This window comes from Hylobates moloch, unplaced genomic scaffold (assembly GCF_009828535.3).
Source record: "Hylobates moloch isolate HMO894 unplaced genomic scaffold, HMol_V3 SCAFFOLD_5, whole genome shotgun sequence".
Classification (NCBI taxonomy): domain Eukaryota; kingdom Metazoa; phylum Chordata; class Mammalia; order Primates; family Hylobatidae; genus Hylobates; species Hylobates moloch.
Genome location: NW_026652280.1, coordinates 148,645,856 through 148,667,037, shown reverse-complemented (window position 1 = coordinate 148,667,037; position 21,182 = coordinate 148,645,856). Strand labels below are relative to the sequence as shown.

At 40.7% G+C, this 21,182-nt stretch overlaps 1 protein-coding gene and 1 non-coding gene across 3 annotated transcripts in view; both read left to right on the top strand.

Moving 5' to 3' along the window:
• AK5 (adenylate kinase 5) overlaps positions 1 to 21,182 on the top strand; it is a 296,002-nt gene that overhangs the window by 121,322 nt on the left and 153,498 nt on the right. For both annotated transcript variants that reach the window (XM_032155547.2, XM_032155548.3), the window contains exons 7-8: positions 7,467 to 7,557; positions 14,111 to 14,187. In XM_032155547.2, coding sequence (XP_032011438.1) covers positions 7,467 to 7,557; positions 14,111 to 14,187 — 168 coding nt within the window. The remainder of the gene's footprint in view (positions 1 to 7,466; positions 7,558 to 14,110; positions 14,188 to 21,182) is intronic.
• Positions 16,771 to 16,832, top strand: LOC116470020 (U7 small nuclear RNA). Its single transcript, XR_004248457.1, has one exon. It is a non-coding gene; the product is annotated as a U7 small nuclear RNA (small nuclear RNA).

The window sequence follows — 21,182 nt, the reverse complement described above, 5'->3', positions numbered from 1 at the left end:
TGATATGGGAGTAAAATGGCTTCAGCAGCATCTGCGCCATCCCATGGCCGAGTTGACTGTATGAATGTTATCTTCAGTCCTCATGGCTCTATGTGTGTATGTCCAAAGCTTAAGTGGTCAGCTGAAGAATCTACATGTGAATAGCTAGTACATAGTAGTTATTCAACAAATACTTGTTAAATGATTTTACGAATTGTGCTTTACCTTTGCCTCTTGAATTGGACAATCAGCCATTTTAGTCTATGCTGGAAATAAAAATATTCTTGTTCAAATTAGTCGGAGGATATAAGATCCCCTAGAAAGTCTCAAAGTTTCTTATATTCCTCACTCTACATCCCCAAGTTTAAAAAAATGTGTATATGTTTGAGAGAGGGAGAGATCACACGCATGTATGTTACAGAAGCAATCAAAAATATATGGGACATGGTCTGTCAGCCCTAGGGTCTCAAAGAGAGAAATGAAAGTGACAATTTGTGTCAGGCTTTGTGCTGGGATATTAAATAGACCATCTCTGTAGTCCTCACAACAATCCCTTGAGGTGGATATTATCACCGCTACTGTATAGATGCTAAGAAATAAGTTGCTCAAAGTCAGACAGCTGCTACACAGGAGAGCAGAAACTCCAGTCAAGCACTAGCTGTGTTTTCAGCTGCCTGAGCCCGGTTTACAAGCCTCCCATGGCTCACTTGGCCTCATGTGCCCCCTTGGCCTCGGTTGCTTCTTGAATGGAGAGCCCTGTCTGCTACTGCCCTGACTGTCACCGCATATCCTAACCTTGGTGATGGCCCCAGTCAGCCTCTTCAAGGTTGAGGGCTGGGCCTCATCATTCTCACCATTGTGGGATCTCCTGCAGAGCCAGTACCTAGACCCCAGCAGGCCAGACTTACGGAGGCACTGGCTTCTTTCAGCACTTCTAGATTCAGGGGCTGTGCTGCTCCCTGAGCCCTGGCTTCCCAGAGGCTGCTCAGAGAGGCTGGGCAGCGCAACCAAGAAGTGGGGGGACCCAACTCTCCCTAGGAAAACTTGGAGCAGTGAAAGACAGGAGACTGGCAGGAGCCAGCAGCTGAAGTCCCCTTGCTCCCTCCCCCTACCAGACTGGCCTGAGATAGAGCATCTCCATGTAGCCTTTCTGGAGACCATGTTGCCGGCTGTGTTTATTAATGAAGCTGGGGTGCAGCTCATAACATTGCCCTCCTTCTTTGCCTTACTCCCCTTTTCCACTTCATGCTTAATGCTTGCCCATGGTTAAAATGTTAACTTGGAAGTTTTGCCTTAGTTTCCATTTTCTAGGGAACCCTGGCTAAAACATAAATCTTTAATTTATAAAATGACAGTGCTGCTGCCCATCCCTCAAAAGTTCAAGGAAAAATAGAAACAAAACCCCTCTTAGTAGATATTGCCCCAGACTGATGATAACTAACAGATATCTGAAAAGAAAATCAGCCAGCGTATGTGGATTTGAAAAGCAGTGCATTGAGATGGCACTCACTGTACCTTTGTGGCCACCTTGTATCTGCCCTGACACTACCTGCTTTTCTCCCTTTGCTTTTAGACAGGAGGGCAGTGTTAACACATACTGGAGCAGAATGGCTGTATTTGTCTCACTGTAATGACCATATGCCACGTGGTAGGAGGAAGGTGTCAGTCATCCCAAGTTCAAGTCCTAACTCTTCTGCTTATTAGCCGTGTGACTTGAGAAGGTCATAAAATCTCTGGGTAAATATTTCCTCTCCTATAAAGTAGAAATAAGGAGGGTCAGAGAGCGGTAGGGGAAAGAGGAGCAATAAAGAAACCTTTGAAGGAGCAGCCATTGACTTAGAAGGAAATCCGGGAAAGGATTTCTGTCCGGGAAGCATGAGAAGAAAGTTTTTCAAGGCAGAGAGAGCTCCTGATATTTCAGAAGCCCCTGATAATTCAAGACTTTGCTGAGGTAAAACCATCTGGTACTGAGAATTTTTTTATTTCTAAATATCAAACAGGCCAGGCATGATGGCTCACACCTGTAACCCCACACTTCAGGAGGCCAAGGCAGGTGGATCACTTAAGGCCGGAGTTCGAGACCAACCTGACCAACATGACGAAACCTCATCTCTACTAAAAATACAAAAATTAGCCAGGCCTGGTGGCATGTGCCTGTAATCCCAGCCACTAGGGAGGCTGAAGCAGGAGAATCGCTTGAACCTGGGAGGCGGAGGTGGCGGTGAGCCAAGATGGCACCACTGCACTCCAGTCTGGGCAGCAGAGCGAGTGAGACTCCATCTCAAAAAATAAATGAAAATAAAACAGAGCCTCTAAGAGAGAAGACCCAAAGCAAAGCAATCATAGGCCTAAATCAGCAAGGGCTGGAAGATGGTGATAACTTCACATAATTAAAAAGTTGGACTTGATTTTATTCCACAGATCTTGTTATATAGAAACAACCAGCTATGCCTTGGGATCAAAATCCAGAGCGATCAAATAGAGATTACAGTGAAGATGAACGAAAGGGAAAGCAGAAATGGAGAGGAGGAGGAAGAGAAGCAGGTGAAAAGAGAAGAGAAAAAGGAGAGGGCATGGAAAAGGAGCTGGAAGATGAACAGGAAAAAGAAAGGAACAGGGAAAATGAGGAACAATAGCTCAAGAAAAGACTAGTCAGCAAATCCCTCGTGGACACTCTCCAGGCAAAGTTTAAATTAAAAAAGTACCCCACAATACAGGAGAGTCTAGCACTCTCATTTGAATTTGGCATGACATATAAACAGATAAGTCAATGGTTTTGTAAGAAGAGGAAGAAATACAATAAAGAAATGTCCAAGGGAAAGCATAAGAAACGACATAAGAGATGGGGTCTCGCTCTGTTGCCCAGGCTGGTCTAGAACTCCTGCCCTCAAGCGATCTTCCCACCTTTGCCTCCCAGAGTGCTGGGATTGCGGGCATGAGCCACCGTGCCTGGCTGAGATGTTTTATGTAACACCATTCTCACCAATAAATGGAATTCTGAAAGGATAAACAGGAAAATATTAACCATCGTTAATTCCGTGGAGTAGAACTAAATGAGGGAAGTGCAAAGAGTTCCCAAACATTCTATTTTTACCCTACTGTGGATTTAAAGCTTTTATGATGGGCATTAATTGATTTTATTTAAGAAAAATATAAAGAAATTAGCAACCTCTGGAAAAAAAATAATACAGTAGAAATAACACTGTCTGCCTCACCTTTCCCAGGGGTTGATGTGACATAGTGAAAGCAGTTTGAAGCATTATACAGATGTGCTTTAACAATACAAAGGGAGGTAGGGAAATAACTTTCTAACTTAGCTTTTCCCTCACTAGGTTTTCCCAAATAATGAAATAGTTCAGTAGGAAAATATAAAGGAATAAATTACTTAAATATTCTGAAATATCTTCAGGATAATAATAAGAATAAAAGCTAAAGGTTGAGACTTCCACCTCTCACCAAGTTGGAATAGAAAAGACTGGATTTTTCTCTTCCACATGAAACAGTCAAAAAAATAAACAGAAGAAAACCTATTTAAGAAAGCAGTTTTCGGCCGGGCTCATGCCTGTAATCCCAGCACTTTGGGAGGCCGAGGCTGGCGGATCACGAGGCCAGGAGATCGAGACCATCCGGGCTAACGCGGTGAAACCCCGTCTCTACTAAAAATACAAAAAATTAGCCGGGCATGGTGGCGGGTGCCTGTAGTCCCAGCTACTCGGGAGGCTGAGGCAGGAGAATGGCGTGAACCCACGAGGTGGAGCTTGCAGTGAGACGAGATTGTGCCACTGCACTCCAGCCTGGGGGACAGAGTGAGACTCCATCTCAAAAAAAAAAAAAGAAAACAGTTTTCAAGCCACTGGACATCAAGCAATGAAGTGGTCCCTAGTAGAAGGGAAACAAATGCAGTGAGCCCTGTGATCGCTTCACAGCCTGGAGATGTTTCCAGGCCATAGTGCAGGAAAAAGGAAACCCTTTGGAGGCTGGGGGACTCCATGAGTTGTGGAGATGGAACTGAGAGTCCAAGAAATCAAGGTGGCTAGAGTTGCAGGACAAAAGTATCGGAGGTGAGAGAGATACACAGATAACTCTGGAAATATGCAGAAGGCCTAATCAGATATTCAGTGGCCACCTTGTATCTGTCCTAATGATTTCCTGTTTTTTCCCCTTGCTTTTAGACAGAAGGGCTGTGTCGACACTTACTGGAGTAGAATGTCTGCCTTTGTCTTACTATAGTGATCATATGCCACCTGGTAGGATGGAAAGTGTCAGTCATCCCAAGTTCAAATCTTAGCTCTTCTGCATGCACATGAGGAAATTGCTTGATGCTGAGAAAAAACAAAAAAAAACCATACAAAAGGATTAGAGAACACAGTAGCTGGTGCTCACACCAGGCTTGGAATAGTGCCAGTGTCCTTCAGACAGACTGGAAAACTTCATAATTCACAAAACATGGAGAGAGGCTTTGCTTAACAGTGGGGAATAATTAGCCCTAAACACTGCTCTGATCCAACCTAACAAACCTTAAAAGCAAGACCTGAAAGATGAAACTGTTTCCAAGTAACTGAACTACATTCCAGAACAAAGCTCAAGAATATTTATAGAAATACAAAAATATCCAGCATCCAACAAGGTCAAATTGTCAATGTCTGGCATCCAGTAAAAAATTACCAGGCACGCAAAGAAACAGGAAAATATACCCCATAATGAGGTAAAAAAAAATCAACTGAAACTGACTCAGAACTGACACAAGTGTTAGAATTAACAGAGAAAGACATTAAAAGTAACAGTAATTTTATTTCAGATGTTCAAAAGCTTAAATGGAGACATGGAAAATTTTTTTTTAAAGGCTCAAATCAAACATTTAGAGTTGAAAACTACAATGTCTGAGATGAAAGCTATCCAGGATGGGTTTAACTATATATCCACACAATGGAATACTAATGAATAATGAAAAAGAATGAACTAAGGATATAAGAACATTGATGAATCTCAAAATAATAGTAGAGTGAAAGAACCCAGACAAAAAAAAATTGCATACTGTATTACTCATTTTATGTAAAAATCTAGAAAATGCAAAATAATCTGTGGTTACAGAAAGCAGATAAATGGTTACCTGGGGAGAGGAGAAGGAAAAGGGATGCCAAAGGGGCATGAGGAGTCTTTGGGGGGTGATGGGTATGTTAACTATTTTTATTTTTATGATGGTTTCACGGGTGTAGACATACATCAAAACTTATAATTTGTTTTTTTAAATATAATTTCAACTTTTATTTTGATTTGGGGGTACATGTGCAGATTTGCTACCTGGTTATGTTGCATGCTGCTGAGGTTTAGAGTATGATTGACGCCATCACCCAGGTAGTGAACACAGTACCCAATAGGTAGTTTTTCAAACTTTGTTCCCCACCTTCCCTCCCCTCTCTAGTAATCCCCAGAGTCTGTTGTTCCCGTCTTTATCTCCCTGTGTAACCAGTGTTTAGCTTCCACTTATAAGTGAGAACATGTGGTGTTTGGTTTTCTGTTCCTGTGCTAATTCACTTAGCATAATGGCTTCCAGATGCTTCCATGTTGCTGCAAAGGACATGATTTCATTCTTTTTTATGGCTGTGTCTTATTCCACGATGTATATGTACCACATTTTCTTTATCCAGTCCACCATTGTTGGGGACTCAGGTTGATTCCATGTCTTTGCTATTGTGAGTAGTGCTGTAATGAACATATGAGTGCATTTGTCTTTTTAGTAGAATGTTTTATTTTCTTTGGATATATACCCAGTAATGGAATTCCTGGGTCAAATGGTCAAAGAACCTGTTTTAAGTTCTTTGAGAAATCTCCAAACTGCATTCCACAGTGGCTGAACTAATTTGTATTCCCACCAATAGTAAAAACATTTCCTTTTCTCTGCAGCATCCGTCTTTTTTTTTTTTTTTTTTTTTGTCTCTTTTCATAATAGCCTTCTGACTGGTGTGAGATGGTATCTCATTGTGGTTTTGATTTGCATTTCTCTGATGATTAATGATGTTGAGCATTTTTTCATGTTTTTTGGCCACTTGTAAGTCTTTTTTTTTTGAGAAGTGTTTATGTCTTTTGCCCACTTTTTAATAGGGTTATTTGTTTTTTGCTTGTTGAATTGTTTAACTTTCTTATCAATTCTGGATATTAGACCTTTGTTGGATGTGTAGTTTGTGAATATTTTCTCTCATTCTGTAGGTTGTCTGTTTACTCTGCTGGTAGTTTCTTTAGCAGTGCAGAAGCTCTCAAGTTTAATTAGATCCCACTTGTCAATTTTTGCTGTTGTTGCTATTGCTTTTCGTATCTTTGTCATGAAATCTTTGCCCATTCCTGTGTCCAGGATGGTATTGCCTAGGTCATCTTCCAGGAATTTTATAGTTTTGGGTTTTACATCTAAGACTTTAATCTATCTTAAGTTCATTTTCATATATAGTGTAAGGAAGGGGTTCAGCTTCAATCTTCTGCATATGGCTAGCCAGTTATCCCAGCACTATTTATTGAATAGGGAGTCTTTTCTGCATTACTTGTTTTTGTCATAGTAAAGCTATTTTTAAAAACTAAAGAGACAAAAATATGTTAACAAACCACTGAAAAACTTGGAAAATAGAGAATTCATAAATATAACTATGTCATTTTAAAATATTTAAAATTTTGTAAATTTTAGAGAATTATAAAATAAATATTTAAATCTATAATTTTTGTTACATCGAAATCCATAGAATCCATACACTACATCTATAATATTGTATCTAGTATAGTATCTGAAATTTGGTTTGGAGGTTTTGTTGTTGTTGTTGTTTTTGGAGACAGAGTCTCAGTCTGTCCCCCGGGCTGGAGTACAGCACCATCTTGGCTCACTACAACCTCTGCCTCCCGGGTACAAGTGATTCTCATGCCTCAGCCTCCCTAGTAGCTGGGACTACAGGCATGTGCCACCATGCCTGGCTAATTTTTTTGTATTTTTAGTAGAGATGGGGTTTTCCCATGTTGGCCAGGCTGGTTTCAAACTCCTGGCCCCAAGCAATCTGCCCACCTCAGCCTCCCAAAGTGCTAGGATTACAGGAGTGAGCCACTGCGTCCAGCCTCTTTGTGGTTTTTTTTTTTTTTTTTTAATAAGTTTAGAACATCTACTGTTTAGAACTATATATTTGCATGTTTTTCAAATTAGAAAAATGAAGTCAGAAAGCCACAAGATAAATTTCAGTTATTTTTTCCAAACGTGCTCCATAAATTAAGAAAATATTACACTTGTTTTTAACCGTAAGTGACTGTACATTTACTCGCTAATACTCTTCTCTGTTCGATAGGAGGTCTGGGCTCAAAACCCTCTAAATGTCTGATTAAAGACTCAAATGCTTTAATTCCTGTTGTTCTGCTTCATTAGAGATACAGTTGTGTGATGGATGCTCATTATATTTTTGAATTAACTAATTTGTGTATTCTCACATTCCAAACTTGTCTGTCCTGATTTCCCCCAGTTTGATGCCGACCGCGATGAGGACGAGGTGTTCTATGACATCAGCATGGCAGTTGACAACAAGTTATTTCCAAACAAAGAGGCTGCAGCAGGTAAGTCACTGTGTCCTTTAGACAACAGTACGCCGTGATCACCTGCCAAATGTCTGGGGCTTTGTTTTAATGGATGAAGCTAAACAAACTGCTGCAAGGTTTGAAGGATGACAAAGTCTCATACTTTCTGGTATAAAAATAAAAGTACAAAACAAAGAAGAGAGGAAAGGCTATAAATCTGTTCCTTATAGTTGCTGCTTTTCTTCCAGTCATTGCACATGTACATTACCAGGTAGTCACAATGTAACATAGGGCCTATGTTACTATAATAGAAAAATATGTAACCTAACCCATACTTTGTACAACAATTAAAATTTACAATATCTCCAGGACCCCCTAACTCATACGATAAGTTTCTCCCTCATTGCCTGAAAAAAGCATCCCCTCCAATCTGGTAGCCACTCCCATCCCAACCCACAGCTCCTGTGTGACCCCTACCTCTTCTCTTCCTAAGTGCTCTTGCCTGGAACTTTGACTTTGGACATTGATGTGGAGTAATCATACCTCCTAATGTAGCCAGTACTCACGGTTCTGTCCTGACCCTCCTCTCATTCTCTCCGTACTCTGACCCTGAGTCAACTCATTGTCACAGGTGGCTTCAACATCAACTCTATGTGGATGACTCTCCAGTCTTAGTCTCAGTCCTGACCTTCTTTCTTCTGAGTAATGATCTCCAAGGGTAAAGACCAAAAGCTTGGGGCCATAAAGAAAAAAGGCTAAACACTTAACATTTTAAATCACTATTTGAAGCCACCTAAGAGTAGCTTCAAAGAAAGAATTACAAGGGTAAGGTGGTAGTCTTTCTGGGCAGACCCACAGAACACAGATAACCGAAGTAAACTCATCTGCCTAACTTTCTGATGAGATTTATAAAAAGTTGGCCTATTGCAAGAAAGATGAAATATTGAGAATCATTTAAGATTATGAAAACGTGACTACTGCTGCTCTGAAAAATACTATGACTCTGTGCTTTTCAAGTTAATATTTTATTTAGAAGATGCTTTAGAAGTGACTACCTCTAACGACAAATATCTAACTGCTGGATATCCTCAGTTTGCTAATACAGTGGGATGGAGGGGCTGATTTAAGCCGCCCCTTCTTTGGGACACCCAGCACTTCGTGGCTCGCTAGCAGTGCTTCTCCACTAGGGAGCCTTGTGCCCTGCGGTGATGCAACTGTGCTGGTTTCTGTACCAATAGGAAACCGCCCGAGGTCAGGTGCTGTGTCCTCCTTCTCTTAAGGTCTCCTTGGTAAAGTGCTTAGTGCCTGAGCCTTAGCAGCGGTTTCCAGGTGTCTACTTTCTCCTCTCTATACCTCAGAGCTCATACACAGAAGACTCTGTGCTTACAGCCTCAACTCCCGCTAACTCTTCCACTCCTGAGACCCCCTGAAAGCTGGCTTCTGCTTCAGCCTTACAATAAGTCTCTTCTCTAAAACAGCCCTTGGTGAATAAAGTGCGGTAAACTAGAAGTAAATGGTGCCTCCCCTACAGGAGGCAAATACTGTGTACCTCCAGGATACTGTCACTGTTAAGGAACAATGGTGACATCTCCTGGCTTATAAATGTTGATGACTCACCCAATAAATAAGTCATATCCATGGCCTGTGCTCTATGAATTGTCAGCCTCCACGTTTGGTCCCTCCACTGTTTTTTTCTCTCTCAACTCTCTTTCTGCAGAATCTCAGCTGCCCCACAGCTCCCATATCGCCTCCTATGAATGGCATCCAGTTCTCTTTCTCTCACCTCGACCTTTCTCCAGGGAGCCAGGCAGAAACGTGCTTGCCCTCACACTACACACTGATCATCCTTCTGCGGGGGCACCTTGGGAGTCCAAACCTTTGTCTCTATTCCCACTGCAGTCACCAAACGCTTTGTCATTCCTCATCCCTGGCCTCTTCTGTCTGTCATGAATGTCCTGCTGCCATGGGGATCTTCACAGAATGCAGCTCTAAGCATCCTGCCTTTCTGAAAAAACAAAACAAAACAAAACAAAACCTTCAGTGACTCCTGCAGGCTGGCCACGAGTACGCTTAGCACAGAAGAAAGCCCCAAATCCTTTGCTTTCCTGCAGTGGTCCTGTTACTGCAAGAACATCCCCTCCCCAGCGTCACTGGCACCAGCTTCCCCCAGTTCTCTGAATACCTCAAGTTCCTTCCTGCCTTAGGCATTTTCCACCTGCTCTTCTCTCTGCTTAGAAAACGCCTCTCCTCATTTGCATCCCTCTCACTCTCCCAACCCCACAGAGCCCCATCCTGCACCTGGCCAGATTCTACTTTGCGCCTCAGAGTAAACGTGGTGATTTTCTCAAGGAGACTTTCTCAGACCCCACCCCAGACTAGCGTAGGCCCTTGAATAGCACCCTGTGACCCACAGGTGTACCAGGACTTTTCTTAGAGACTACCATTGCTCTGATTGTCTGCTTCTTCAAGGCCTGTCTGCAGTGTCTCCCCCTCGATGAAGCCCTCCACCCACACTTCTAGCAAAGCCATCTGGCTGTGTCACTCAACTGCTCTGGGCCTCCATCTCCTTATCTATAAAGAGGGGATAATAATAGCAGCTACCCCAGAGGATTGTTCTGAAAAATAAATGGTTTCTGTGTGCAGAGTATGTGGCTGTCACATTGAAAAGGCTATCTATGAGTTCCTGTCTTTGCAGCAGATTTGAGGGCTCATGGGGAGAAACCACATCTTACACAATACAACTTTCCCCCCTTTTCCTGGATCTGCTTCTTCTCTCTTCTCCTTCTCTGCCCTCCTCCCTGCCCCAACCCTGTCCTGGAGTAACTGAAAAGCTGCCCGCTTCCCCTTCTCACCCAGAGCAGCCCACCAACACCCAGATCCCTCAAAGAGTTCTAGTCCCAAATACCGTCAGAATATTTTTCCAAGTAAATACAATGCTCTTCCTACACATTGTAATGAACACTCTCTATGCCTGTGGAATTCGAGCTGGACTCTGAGTGCTTAATGCAGGTCAGGCACTTATAGGAGACATTTAATGTTTGTAGCATGGATCAATGAGAGCAAGAACTGTAAAGGTAAAGTGGAAGTATCCTTTCATTTTTAGTCATTTGGTACATGTGCATTGAACACATGTACCTTCTAAGTTTTGTTCTTAGATTCAGAGATGAAACACAACCCTTACAGGTTTAATTTTCATTAAAATTAAACTGTAACGAACCTGTTAACGAAAATTAAACTGTAAGCTACCCTGTAAGAGACAGGACAAGGGAGAAACTGCTTTCCTCAGAGGGTGCAGTTTAAGGGTTGGAGGAGTTTTATTTACAGACACCCTTCACTGCTTAAGAAGCCCTGCAATTGTAGGAGTGTCTTTATGGGGTACTCCAAGTGGGAGGAGGATTTTCCTAAAAGTTTGAGTTAAAGATCCACTAGGAGGAAAAGCATCTGTAACGTTGTCCCAGAAAGTAATATGGTTATAGCCTCTTGTACCTCTAAAGCCAATTTGTATCATCTTCCCACTTAAATTGAAGGAGCCAACCTGAAAATAATATTTCCGAAGGCCATTCTAAAACTAGCAGCACTGGGTGCTTCCTCTGGGGTTCTGTATTTCAGCTCATACTTTTCTCTGTCATCTATGGAAAGAATATTTTTAAATCTGAAAAGAAATTGAAAAATTCAAAATAGGGGGAAATGAAAGCTACACTATCACTTTTTCATAACATCCTAATTTTGCTGTCTTTTTTGAGTAACAAGATCATTGCAGTTGTTTTATGTGTTAAATTATCCAACAAAAGAAGGCAGTAATGTGTACATTTGTCTATATTTTCCCTCTATTTTTTGTGTCAAACCTTAAGAGTATTATTAAAGGTCCCATTTTCAGCAAACCAAGAAACCATTGCTAAAAGAAAATGAAAGCCATTCAATCATTATCCAAGCCGATAATGATATCCTTTGTCTGTTGCCTCCCATGATATATTAATACTGTTGCCAGGAGTAACAATGTTTCAAGAAATTTCATCCCTAATGATACAATATAATTCCTGTTAAAAGCATTTTATTGCGACAGAGGGAGACTCCGTCAAAAAAAAAAAACGTACATTTTATTAGGAAATCCAATCTCTTCTTATTTATAAGCATGAAGCTTTCTTGTAAACAAAGGTATTTTCATTCTACCATTGCTGAAGATAGTTTTCTAATTATCTTGCTCCGTTTTCAAGTATTAACATGTAATATCCGTTAAGTGAGTTGTTTAAGAGCCCTTCACATTTGTCCTTTTTGAAAACAACGGAAAGAACATTTTGTAATTAAATAAGTAGGACACAGGTACTAAAAGCGGCTATATGTTTAAAAAGATTTCATGTTCAGATCAAAGTACTCACTCCACATGAATCACTCTAAGTACAGGTGAAGCAAAGGTATCATTTGAATCCCATAGCTATCACCACGTCCACTAGTCAGTGGCAGATAATAATCATATTGTGGAAGTAAAGAAAGCCAGCTAAAATTTGTGTTATCTTTAATGATGCTGTCAATAGCAGCCACCTAGAAGGCAGCATTGATTGTTACCAGCTTGAATGAGACTCCTTAATTCCACTTCTGATTCTTCCATTTCCACAGCCACCCTATGACCTGCATCATCATCAACCATTCACTGTTCCTCATTTTCTCAGCACGTAGACTTCACAGCATGCTTCTCCAGGTCCTTTCCTGTAGAGCACTGTAGCAAAAGAGGGTCTGTATGAATCCATTTCGATTGCCCCTGCTTAGAATTTGGAGTCAACGTGGTGTGTTAGAAAGACAAGTAGGAGCTACTGGCTCTGCCTTTCTACATGACCTAGGCCAAGTTTTTTAACTTCTCTCCATCTCATTTTCCTCCTTTCTAAAATGAGAAGTGGGATTCTGTGAAATAGATGTTGAAAGTAATGGCAAAAACCACTATTTCTTTTGCACCAACCTGATAGTACTAAAACGTCTATTATCTTATAATGGGAAAAAATATATATATATATATATTTTTTTTTTATTTCTGATACTTACTGCCTCACAACATAAGTGCAAACTGACCTTCAAACTGGGCTTTAAGACGGCCGAGTATTTTGGCCCCAATATACACCTTACAAAATTCTTTATTTGAAAAAAATACCAAAAGTACAAAGGTAGAAAAATTATGTATAATCCCACTAATGTTAAAACACATATGTAAATTAAATCTTCCCACCTCTACCTTCTAATCTCTGTTAATGGCATGGTGGGTAGTCTTGCCAACTCCATTCTCGCAACCACCTTATGAACAGTGGTCTGGCAAGGGCTGTGCTGACAGCGTGACTAGCATCACCCAGGGTTGTTCTGAACATACGTGTGCAACTCTTCATGGCAACTCTATGATTACTTTTCCAAAATGGTTTGATGGTTTAATATGTCCATTTTGAAAAACGTTATCATCCTGTAAAAAATGTAAAGATATAAACAGAGTAAACACTGGCATTACTGCTTAGAACTTAATTTAATTTGGTAATGGCTATTACTTTGTCAAGTTGGTAGACAGCAGGGACAATGATAAGAGAAGAGGAGGGGAAAAAAGACAAGAGATGAGAAAAGACTGTGTGAGGACATACCCCGACTCATTTTGAAAGAAAATATGAAAGCAACATCGGGGACAGGTCTATATCTGAGAAGTGTATGAGATGCTTAACATTTTTTACAAATCTATATTCATTATTCATTACTCATTGGATATTCTGACTAAGAATTATTTGCCAAGGCCAAGTTTACAGTGAAACAATGTTTTTTCATAGGATATATAATATTTTATGGGCAGCACTGAATTCAGTCTTTCTGGGTAGTTAGATGATATATATTTCCTAGCAGGAAAGAGTTATTAAATGAGAATGATGAATCAGTTGTGCTTCAGACGTCCCATTGTAAAAATTACCAATTTAAGTCTGAGCCTTGGGGATTAATGGGTAAGTGATTTAATGAAACCTGTAGTACCTAAGGGAAATAATCTCTCTATTCATATATTAAGTTAACCTGATTTTTCTTACCTTCAGCAACTAAGGTGACCTGAAGGCTTGAGGAAAAACTCGGGTTTTCACGGAGTACGCAAACTTAGCTCTTCCTATTTCTGGAAACCCCTTACTCTCCTCCCACTCTGTTCTTTACTCATGGTGTTCCTTCTACTTCCATTATTACTGCAAATCCTGAAACTGCTCCCCCTCCTGGACAACCTGTATTCACCCTCAAAATTCAGGATCATAGATTAGTACCTCGTGAAGAATCTTAACTCCACCATCACCTCTACTACTAATCAGAATTAGTAGCTCACTCTCTTGGGCTGCTGAGCCTTTAATAATAACCTCTTGTTGACAAATTATTCTTCCTCACAGTATTTTCTTCTTCAGGATGCAGACAGTGTCCAGAGTCTCTGCATTTTGAATCTCCCGCAAAACATTTTACCTGGCAGATGAGAAGAGTCTAGAAATGTTTGTGAATTTAATGTAATATAGGAAAATATGGAAACCTAGTGAGAGACTGTTTGCTTTAGAAACATACACAGACAACCTCCATCCACTTATCTTTTCTTTCCTAATCTTAGGTTCAAGTGACCTTGATCCTTCGATGATATTGGACACTGGAGAGATCATTGATACAGGATCTGATTATGAAGATCAGGTAATTAAAATCTAAAAATAGTTCTCTATTTAAATGTTTTTAAGTTGAACCTTTGTAAATGTTTTATGAAAATTTGAATTATAAAAACTCACTTTGTGAAATACATACAGATAACTAATAACATATTACATGATAAATTACAGTAGTCTACAGCTTTCATTCACTAAGTCTGTCTCTTTGGCACTCCCTTGTCCAAAGATCCAAAACACAGTGAATTAAAGCAAGGTTTATCATCAAAAGTTAACATGGGATACAAATGAGGTTCTCTTGCCCAAGAATTTGCCTGTGTCTCTATCCCTTCCCACTAATAAACTAATAATATTTACTGAGCATCGGCTACAGGTTCAGGGCTCTGCTATTTTATTGCTAACTGTATTAGTCCATTTTCAAGCTGCTGATAAAGACATACCTGAGACTGGGCAATTTACAAAAGAAAGAGGTTTAATGGAGAACTCACAGTTCCACATGACTGGGGAGACCTCACAATCATGGCAGAAGACAAGGAGGAGCAAGTCACATCTTACATGGATGGCAGAAGGCAAAGGGAGAACTTGTGCAGGGAAACTGCTGATTTTAAAACCAGCGGATTTGTGAGACCCATTCACTATCACAACAGCACAGAAAAGACCTGCCTCCATGATTCAGTCATCTCCCACTGGCTCCCTCCCACAACATGTGGGAATTATGGGAGCTACAAGATGAGATTTGGGTGGGGACACAGAGCCAAACCATATCACTAACCTGTGGAAGGGAATGATGACCGAGGAAAGCATAGCCAAGAAGTTAAATACATTTTCTCTTTGAATAAAACTGAAGACATTTATCTGGGTCATTTTCCTCTCTGCAGAAGAACTCTCTCTGCTGCTATATTTTAATGAACCAAAATAGTTGGCAAATGAGCCAACCCCCTAATTAGACTTTATTTTTAAAAAAGAAAAATGTCCAAAACTTTCTTCCGCCTCTCATCAGTGCTCCTCAGCAGTGGCTAAAAGCCAAGTGAACATGTTCTTGGGGGAGGCTTTGTTCCCATCTTTAACTAATATTCATCACAAATAAAGCAAACAGATCTGACCAGTGTCCATGTGTAATGGCTGGCTGTATATTTCATATACATATTCAGAAGCTATTTTCTGAGTATAAAGTTATTTCCTTATAGCACAAAGCAAGGAGATGATGTTGGCAAGTGCTATAATAGCTACACACGTCTATAGTAATTTTTAACATCGATTAAGTACTTACTACATGCGAAATGTTGTGCCGAGTTTCTTATATTAACTCACCAATTCTTCACAACATCTGTAGGAAGTAGGAATTATTTTCTCTATATCACAGACAAAAAAAAAAAAAAAAAAAAAAAAGGACTAGAAGAGTAATTTACCCAAGGTTACATAAATAGTTTCACAGTAGGGATGTGAACTTAGGGCACATTCTCTAGCGTACCCAAGACTGGGCAACTTACAAAAGAAAGAGGTTGTAGTGCCTCTGCCACAATGTACTGCCCTCCTATCCTAGCCTCCAAAGACAGGTCATTCAGTATGTATTGGGAGCCTTTTCAGTTGCTGACCCATGAGACCCCAGCAGAGGCTAATGCAAAACGACCACTTACAATCTAAAATTACAGACTGCACAAAGAAATGATCCACAACAAGGAAGCCAGCTAGTTAAAGAAATGGAAGACTCCACACCCCTAAGAACTAGAAAGAACAGAAAAATCTAAAAGAAATCATAATATAAGGATATTCTAAATATTGAAAGGGAAGATTAGAAGCCATGAAACAAATACATGAACAAATGGAAAAGAAGAAAGAAAAAGGGAAGAAACAGGCATTGTAGGCACACACAAAAATATTGTCATTGAAATAGAAATTCAGTTAACGGTTGAATAGTAGACTAGATGCAACGAAAAAGGGACTTAATGATAGAGTAGAGGAAATTGCCATAGAATAAAACACAGAGCTAAATAGTTGTCATATATGAGAAAGAACTTAGGAGACATTGAGAATAGAATGATTGGTTCAACATATTCTAAAAGGAATTCCAGAATGAGAGAATGGAGGGGATGGAGCCGAGGTTATATTTTAACAGATAATAGTTGAGAATTTTACAGAGATGAATAAGACAAGTCCCTGTCCCAAGATGGAAAGAACATATCCAGTCCTGAGCAGGATTTTTTTTAATCCTCATCTATTCTTTTTTCACTTAGTCATTCAACAGGTATTAATTGGACACCGACTGTGTGCCAGTTTCTGTTTAGGCACTTAGAATATAATTACGTAAAACAAGCAAGGGCTCTTGTGGCAAGAAGCCTACATCAGAGTGCGGAAGACAGAAAGTAAGCAATAAACATAGTAAATTAGTCAGTTCTCTAGATTGTCAGAGGTGATAAAATCTATGAGAAAAGGAAGTAGATCAGGGTAAGGGGGTTAGGAATGCTGGGGGAGGAACAGATCACCGCATTAATCAGGATGGTCCATATTAAATGGTATGACCTCATTAAAGAGGTGAGATCTGAGCAGTGACTTAAAATATAACGTAAACCAGCAGAAGATGGAAGAGAAAACTAAAATATTAAAAGTGAAAATATACTGTTACAGCTCTTTTAGAATTTGTCTAGCAGGCTTTCTAGTTTTTGCTGGAAAGCCCAGAAAAAAAAATTATTTTAAAAAATTAAAAAGTGAAAATGCAATTACTATAAAGGAATGACAATTTTGTTTGCAGCAGATTAAATGAAACAAGAACTTACATTTATTTAGCACCTACTCTAAACCAGGAATGTGTTTTATGGTTTGTATACATTATTGCTGATCCTTACAATAACTCAAGAAGTAAGTTCTGTTCATCCCTAATTTACAGCCAAGGAAATTGAAGCTCACAAAAGTTAACTGACTTCCCAAGACCAAAAAGCTAGCAAGTTGTAGAGTCAGGAATCAAACTTTGATTTGCCTGGCACCAAAATCTATTCTCCACTTTCCCCACTCCAATAAAGCCGTTAACAAGCTCACTAGTAATCTTTCGCCAATTCCAGTTAACCCTTTTTAGTTATCTTTCTTGACCTTTGCTGCATTTGACACTGTAAACTAGGGATCACCACACTTTTTCTGTAAAGGACCAGGTAGTGTAAATATTTTAGGCTTTGTGGGCCCATATGGTATCTGTTGCAACTACTCAAACTCTGCCATCGTTGAGCAAAACAGCCATAACAATATGTAAACAATGAATGTGGCTTTGTTGCAGTAAAACATTATATGTGGATACTGAAATTCAAATTCCATATAATTTTCAAGTCATTTATTTCCACTATTTAAAAATGTGAAATTCATTCTTGCTGAAAGGCCATACAAAAATAGGCAGCAGAGTGGATTTGACCTGCAGGCCATAGTTTGCTGACTCCTGTCGTGAACCATTCCCCCATTGCTGACATTCTTTCCATTAGCTTTCAACGTTTCTAGAGCTTTTAATACTTGTCTGTGTGCTTCATATTTATTACCTCATCTTATCCTCAGACAACTATATTATTATTATCCCAATTTTACTGATGAGGAATCTGAGGCACAGAGAAATTAAGAAGTTTACCCAAGGTCACACTGTTGGCAAGAGGTAAAGCCAGGATTCAAAAGGTAGAGCTAGGATTCAAATCCAGCTGTGTGACTCCAGAGCCAGGTGCAGGAGAGATAGGCTAGGTTGTGCTGGTATAATTAATAAAACTCAAAATCTGAGAGCTTTCTTTCCAGAGTTCCTTTTACATGTGACCTCCAAAGGGATTATGGATGGGAAGGAGAAGAACTTGAGGAAGATGCACCTGCATTTAATTGCACATTACCTCATCTCACATTCAGTAGCAACCCTAGTCACTGGCTCTACCTAGATGCAAGGAGGCTGAGAAATGCAGCTTATTTATATGCCCAGGAAGGGAGAGATGGGCTTGGTGAGCACCAAGCCAGTCTCAGCCACAAAGCTTCTGCTCCTAACCACAGGCTGCAGCACCTGCCTCCATGTGATCCCTGCCTCTTACTTCTCGCTTCACTCATTCTTGGTTTCCTTGCTGAACTCCTCTCCATCAGTCTATTATTTAACTGTGAACACTCCCCAGCATACTGACCATGGCCCCTTCTCTCCTAACTGCACATGTTCTCCTGTGACAGGCTCAGTCACAGCCATGGTTTTGACTTCACTTAGAGCTTCCTGGTGAGCTCCTGTTGCATATGTCTGACTACTAAGTAACACCAGTTGGATTTCCCATGTGCATCTTGAATTCAACATGTCCAAAACCACGCTCACCATCTTCCCCCACAAAATCTGTTCTTCCTTCTGTTCTTCCTATTTCTGTGAATGATACCACCATTCTCCGGCTGCCCAAGCCAGACACAAGGGCGTCTTCCTAGCCTCCTTCCTTTCTCTCTCTTCCTACATCAGTTTGATCAAGAAGCTACTCAGTTCTCCTGTGCAGGAATTGCTTCTCCCACTCCACTGCCCATGCTTTGGTTCACACCCTCAGCCTTCCTCCCAGGGACCATAGGGCCAGCCTCCTAACCAGTCTCCTTCCCTCAGTCTGCTCACTCATCAAATTATCTTCCTGAAAGCACACACCATCATGGAATTCCATAGCTTAAAACTTTTCTTGGCTCTTCATCGATTTCAGAATTAAACTGGAAGCTCTTAGAAGATTCATAGAAACTTTCAAATCTGAATATGACCGCTACATTTTTCTCCAAACTCATCAATTGCCAGTTATCAAAACACACTGACTGCTCCAGCCACACAAAGCCATTCTCAGTTCCCTCAAATGGGTCATGTTTGCACAGTCTCTTTCCTCTATATGGAAGTTTCCTCAACCCTATTGCCTCTGTCCCATGTGACCTCTACTCATGCACCATCAGGACCAAGCTTCCCCTCTAGGAAACCCTTCTCTTGTCACAAGTTTGGTTCACCTTCTCAGGGGGCCCGTGATACTCTGTGTTGTAGTATTATCTTGTATTTCAGGTACTATGTTCTGCTCTCTGTATCCTCAGTGCCTGCCATGGAGCCTGGCATATGGCATATACTTAATAAATGCCCATTTGCTTAAAGCCAAGAACATGAATTCCAGTACTTCTATTTAATGTGTGATGTTTTTATGCCTTACTGAGCCCCTTTTGAGCCTCAATTTTCCCTTCGAGAAAATGGTGGTGACAACCCCACTTAGAAGTACTGTTGGCTGAGTGTGGTGGCTCACACCTGTAATCCCAGCACTTTGGGAGGCCAAGGTGGGTAGATCACGAGGTCAGGAGATTGAGACCTTCCTGGCTAACATGGTGAAACCCTGTCTCTACTAAAAATACAAAAACAAAAAATTAGCCAGGTATGGTGGCAGGTACCTGTAGTCCCTGCTACTCGGGAGGCTGAGGCAGGAGAATGGCGTGAACCTGGGAGGCGGAGCTTGCAGTGAGCCAAGATAGCACCACTGCACTCCAGCCTGGGCAACAGAGCAAGACTCTGTCTCAAACAAAAAAAAAAAAAAAAAAAAAAAAAAGAAGTACTGTTGACAGAGGTAGGGAGTGCAGGGTACCTTGTACAGAACAGATGCTGCATAAATGTGAGTTCCCTACCCTCCCTTTTTCAAATATGACTGAACTTTTCAAGATAGCCTTCTATAGCTGACAGAGGCCACCACTTCTTCAACTAAGTGAATGCCAATTGTCTGAGCACTTCTGATTCCTGGACTGGCATGTGAGGCACTTAGAAGTTGCTGCTCTATCCTAACAACCAGTAAAAAGCTGAACAACTGAAAAATAAACAATCACTCTTAGATCTGTCAGAGAAGTGAGGTTACAGGACAAAGCATTGCACCAAACATTAGAGAGACAATCAGAGAATCACAACTTCCCCAAACAGAAACCCACAAGCAGAAATGTCTGTGGAAGCCTGTACCAGGGCTGGAAACACTGAACGGTGACAATAGCTGGAGGTTCAGTGTGGACAATATGAGAGTTAAAAATCCCAGAGAGATCCAGTCATGGGACCCCACACTTCTGTTAAGTTTTACCTCCAGGAGCTTTGCCAGGTCCTCACAGTGAATATCTGGAAAAATTCCCCTCAGTCTTCTGGCAGTGGGAGGAGAAAAAAAAAACATTTTGAAATATGCTAAAGCGTTCTGCTCTTCTTAACAAGGCCTGCCCTCAGAAGAAACTATTTTACCAGGGCCTAACATTCCTAGAGCAAGAGAAAACCCAACTCTAGCCGCCTCTAGCCATCCTGTCCCACCCAAAGGGAGAAAAAGTATCGAGAAACACTGTCAAAGTTCACAGTCCAGGGCCACAGGCTCACCAAAAGACTGAGACCTAATTATAGGACTGTAGAACAATTCCCCGGCCCCATACTTTATCACAGCATTACTAAAGGTTATTTACTGTGGTTTCTTTTATTCAGTATATCAGGTCCATCTGTCAAGGAAAAATTACAAGATATGTCAAAAGGCAAAAAACATGATTTGAATAGACTGACTAAGCATCAGAACCAGTCATATATTGCAGGAATGTGGGATTATCAGACCAGGAACATTTTATTTTATTTTTTAGAGACAGACTTTTGCTGTGTTGCCCAGGTTGAAGTGCAGTGGCATGATCATAGCTCACCGCAGCCTTGAGCTCCTTAGCTCAAGCAATCCTCTTGCCTCAGCCTCTTGAGTAGCTAGGACTACAGCTGTACACCACCATGCCTGGCTAATTTTATTTTTTGTGTACATGAGTCTTGCTGTGTTGCCCAGGCTGGGAATTTTTTTAACTATGATAAATATGCCAAGGACTTTAATGATAAAAAGTAGACAATATGCAAGAACAAATGGATAACGTAAGCAGAGAAGGAAATGCTAACACAGAAGCAAAAAGAAATTCTAGAGATCAAAAACACTGTAATAGAGGTGAAGAATGCCTTTGATCGGTACATTTAATAGACTGCACATGGCTGGAGAGAGAATCTCTGAGCTTGAGGATATGACAATAGAAACTTTCAAGGCTGAG